Here is a 5,038-nt window from a genome sequence, read left to right as displayed (position 1 = left end):
CAGCCAGGGGCACGACGCCCTTGTCCACCTATGGCATGGGGCCAGCACGGCAATGGGGCAGGCGGCCTCGGCCCCATAGGGTGGCCCCCCCCCAGGGCCCCACACTATGGGGTCACCCCCCCATTGATAGTCCCAATGCACCCCATAGAGCACCCCAATACCCCCCCATTGATGGTCCCAATGCACCCCATAGAGCACCCCAATACCCCCCCATTGATGGTCCCGATGCACCCCATGGAGCACCCCAATACCCCCTCATTGATGGTCCCAATTCACCCCATGGAGCACCCCAATACCCCCCCATTGATGGTCCCAATTCACCCCATGGAGCACCCCAATACCCCCCCATTGATGGTCCCAATGCACCCCATAGAGCACCCCAATACCCCCCCATTGATGGCCCCAATGCACCCCATGGAGCACCCCAATACCCCCCCACTGATGGTCCCAATGCACCCCCTGGAGCACCCCAATACCCCCCCATTGATGGTCCCAGTGCACTCCATGGAGCACCCCAATACCCCCCCCATTGATGGTCCCAATGCACCCCATGGAGCACCCCAATACCCCCCCATTGATGGTCCCGATGCACCCCATAGAGCACCCCAATACCCCCCCATTGATGGTCCCAATGCACCCCATGGAGCACCCCAATACCCCCCCATTGATGGTCCCAATGCACCCCATAGAGCACCCCAATACCCCCCCCATTGATGGTCCCAGTGCACCCCATAGAGCACCCCAATACCCCCCCATTGATGGTCCCAATGCACCCCATAGAGCACCCCAATACCCCCCCATTGATGGCCCCAATGCACCCCATAGAGCACCCCAATACCCCCCCATTGACGGTCCCAATGCACCCCATGGAGCACCCCAATACCCCCCCATTGATGGTCCCAATGCACCCCATGGAGCACCCCAATACCGCCCCATTGATGGTCCCAATGCACCCCATGGAGCACCCCAATACCCCCCCATTGATGGTCCCAATGCGCCCCATAGAGCACCCCAATACCCCCCCATTGATGGTCCCAATGCACCCCATGGAGCACCCCAATACCCCCCATTGATGGTCCCAATGCACCCCACAGAGCCCCCATTGCCCCCAGCACCCCAATACCCCCAACTGATGGGGTTGCTGCACCCCACGGGGCACCCCAATACCCCCCTACGCTGATGTTGCTGCACCCCATGGAGCCCCCAATGTCCCCAGCACCCCAATACCCCCCCACTGATGCTCTCAATGCACCCCACACACCCCCCAGCACCCCAATATCCCCTCATTGATGCCTTCAACGCCCCCAGCACCCCAATACCCCCCCACTGGTCTCAATGCACCCCACAAATCCCCCAACACCCCCCCCACTGATGCTCTCAATGCACCCCACACACCCCCCAGCACCCCAATATCCCCTCATTGATGCCTTCAACGCCCCCAGCACCCCAATACCCCCCCATTGATTGGGCTGCTGCACCCCACGGAGCACCCCAATAGCCCCCTACACTGACGTTGCTGCACCCCATGGAGCCCCCCAATGCCCCCAGCACCCCAATACCCCCCCATTGATGCTCTCAATGCACCCCACACATCTCCCAACACGCCAATATCCCCTCACTGATGCCTTCAACACCCCCAGCACCCCAATACCCCCCCACTGATGCACTCAATGCACCCCACAAATCCCCCAGCACCCCAATACCCCCCCACTGATGCTCTCAATGCACCCCACACATCCCCCAACACCCCAATACCCCCCCATTGATGGGGTTGCTGCACCCCATGGAGCACCCCAATACCCCCCCACTGATGCTCTCAATGTACCCCACACATCCCCCAGCACCCCAATATCCCCTCACTGACGCCTTCAACACCCCCAGCACCCCAATACCCCCCCACTGATGTGGTTGCTGCACCCCATGGAGCACCCCAATACCCCCCCACTGATGCACTCAATGCACCCCACACATCCCCCAGCACCCCAATACCCCCCCATTGATGGTCCCAATGCACCCCACAGAGCCCCCAATGCCCCCAGCACCCCAATACCCCCCCACAGATGCCCCCAACACCCCCCTTTTCCACCCCCCCCCAAGCACCCCCACCTTGATGCCCACGAGGGCCCCCTTGGCCCGGATGACCTCTGGGAAGGGACGACCGTCGTCTGCCTTTTGGTAGAGGGTCTCGTGGAAGAGGATGACGCCGCCGATGCAGGCGTCCACGCGGCTGTCGGCAGTGAACAGCAGCTGCCGGTACCAGCGCCGGTTCTCCTCCGTGTTCTCCGCGCCCACCGAGCTCAGGCGCTTGGCGATGCTGCCTGCAAGGGGGAGAAACCAGTAAGGACCAGTAAGGACCAGTAAGGACCAGTAAGGACCAGTAAGGAGCAGTAAGGAGCAGTAAGGGCCAGGGCGTCCCAATGTGCCCCCAGGGGCTTCCAAACCAGTAGGAAGCAGTAGGGACCAGTAGCAACCAGTAACAACCAGTAAGGGCCAGGGGCTCCCAATGCGTTCTCAGGGGCTTCCAAACCAGTAGGGACCAGTAAGGAGCAGGGCATCCCAATAGGGCCCAATGCAGCCCCAAGGGCTCCCAAACCAGTAGGAACCAGTAAGGACCAGTAAGGAGCAGGGCATCCCAATAGCGCCCAATGCAGCCTCAAGGGCTCCCAAACCAGTAGGGACCAGTAAGGACCAGTAAGGAGCAAGGCATCCCAATAGCGCCCCCAGGGGCTTCCAAACCAGTAGGGACCAGTAAGGACCAGTAAGGAGCAAGGCATCCCAATGTGTTCTCAGGGGCTTCCAAACCCGTAAGGACCAGTAAGGAGCAGGGCATCCCAATAGCGCCCAATGCAGCCCCAAGGGATCCCAAACCAGTAGGAACCAGTAAGGATCAGTAAGGACCAGTAAGGAGCAGGGCATCCCAATGTGTTCTCAGGGGCTTCCAAACCAGTAGGGACCAGTAAGGACCAGTAAGGACCAGGGCATCCCAATAGCGCCCAATGCAACCCCAAGGGCTCCCAAACCAGTAGGGACCAGTAAGGACCAGTAAGAACCAGTAAGGACCAATAAGGACCAGTAAGGATCAGTAAGGATCAGTAAGGGCCAGGGCGTCCCAATGTGTCCCCAGGGGCTTCCAAACCAGTAGGAAGCAGTAGGGACCAGTAGCAACCAGTAACAACCAGTAAGGGCCAGGGGCTCCCAATGCGTTCTCAGGGGCTTCCAAACCAGTAGGGACCAGTAATGACCAGTAAGGACCAGTAAGGACCAGCGCGTCCCAATGTGTCCCCAGGGGCTTCCAAACCAGTAGGAAGCAGTAGGGACCAGTAGCAACCAGTAACAACCAGTAAGGGCCAGGGGCTCCCAATGCGTTCTCAGGGGCTTCCAAACCAGTAGGGACCAGTAAGGAGCAGGGCATCCCAATAGGGCCCAATGCAGCCCCAAGGGCTCCCAAACCAGTAGGAACCAGTAAGGACCAGTAAGAAGCAGGGCATCCAAATAGCGCCCAATGCAGCCCCAAGGGCTCCCAAACCAGTAGGAACCAGTAAGGACCAGTAAGGACCAGTAAGGAGCAGGGCATCCCAATGTGTTCTCAGGAGCTTCCAAACCAGTAGGGACCAGTAAGGACCAGTAAGGAGCAGGGCATCCCAATGTGTTCTCAGGGGCTTCCAAACCAGTAGGGACCAGTAAGGACCAGTAAGGACCAGGGCATCCCAATAGCGCCCAATACAGCCCCAAGGGCTCCCAAAACAGAAGGAACCAGTAAGGACCAGTAAGGAGCAGAGCATCCCAATGTGTTCTCAGGGGTTTCCAAACCAGTAAGGACCAGTAAGGACCAGTAAGGACCAGTAGGGACCAGTAACAACCAGTAAGGACCGGGGGCTCCCAATGCAACCCCAGGAGCTTCCAAACCAGTAGGGACCCAGAGGTCCCTCACCCCACAGACCCCCCTCCACCCCACAGGTCCCTCACCCCATAGACCCCTCTCCACCCCATAAGTCCCTCACCCCCCAGACCCCTCTCCGCCCCATAGGTCCCTCACCCCATAGACCCCCCTCACCCCACGGGTCCCTCACCCCATAGACCCCTCTCCACCCTGTAAGTCCCTCACCCCACAGACCCCTCTCACCCCACAGACTCCCCTCACCCCATAGACCCCTCTTCCCCCCATATCCCTCACCCCATAGACCCCTCTCCACCCCATAAGTCCCTCACCCCACAGACCCCTCACCCCACAGACCCCTCTCCACCCTATAAATTCCTCACCCCACACACCCCTCTCACCCCACAGACTCCCCTCACCCCATAGACCCCTCTTCCCCCCATATCCCTCACCCCATAGACCCCTCTCCACCCCATAAGTCCCTCACCCCACAGACCCCTCACCCCACAGACCCCTCTCCACCCTATAAATCCCTCACCCCACACACCCCTCTCACCCCACAGACTCCCCTCACCCCATAGACCCCTCTTCCCCCCATATCCCTCACCCCATAGACCCCTCTCCACCCCACAGGTCCCTCACCCCCATGTCCCTCACCCCACAGACCCCTCTCCGCCCCATAGGTCCCTCACCCCACAGATGCCCCTCACCCCACAGGTCCCTCACCCCACAGACCCCCCTCTGCCCCATAAGTCCCTCACCCCATAGACCCCTCTCCGCCCCACACCGCGTTACCTGTGGACTCATCGGCCGCCAGGATCCCTTTACCGGGGGCCACGATGCGCTGCGCGATCCCCGACAGCTCCTTCTTCTGCTCGGGGCTCAGCGCCGACACGGGCGGCGCCATCTTGCCTCTGCGTCTGACGTCACCGCGCACGGACGTCACCGCCTCGCCCTACCCAATGGCGACCCCCCCCACCCCCCCACCCCAATCAAGGGCGGCCCAAGGGCACCCCCCGACCCCAAAATCGGCTCTTTTCGGCCCAAATCGGGGCTTGGAACCCCGAAATCTGACTTTTGCACACCAAAATCTGGCATTTTGACCCAAAACATGGCTTTTTCACACCAAAATTTGCCCTTTTCACCGCAAAATCTGCCCTT

General features: G+C 60.4%; 1 protein-coding gene across 1 annotated transcript; it reads right to left on the bottom strand.

The window, feature by feature from the left end:
- Positions 1-4: 4 nt before the first annotated feature.
- LOC134156083 (fructose-bisphosphate aldolase A-like) lies at positions 5-4,809 on the bottom strand (the record flags this gene model as incomplete). Its single annotated transcript, XM_062603865.1, has 3 exons — positions 4,673-4,809; positions 2,107-2,318; positions 5-28 (listed from the first exon to the last, which is right to left on the bottom strand). Coding segments are annotated over exons 1-3 (348 nt in total), but the record flags the coding sequence as incomplete, so codon positions are not given.
- Between the last annotated feature and the right edge of the window lie 229 nt (positions 4,810-5,038).

The sequence above is a fragment of the Pezoporus occidentalis genome, unplaced genomic scaffold (assembly GCF_034315485.1).
Source record: "Pezoporus occidentalis ecotype Australia unplaced genomic scaffold, CSIRO_AGI_Poc_V1 ctg813, whole genome shotgun sequence".
NCBI classification, from domain to species: Eukaryota; Metazoa; Chordata; class Aves; order Psittaciformes; family Psittacidae; genus Pezoporus; species Pezoporus occidentalis.
This window is presented reverse-complemented; position numbering and strand designations above follow the sequence as displayed.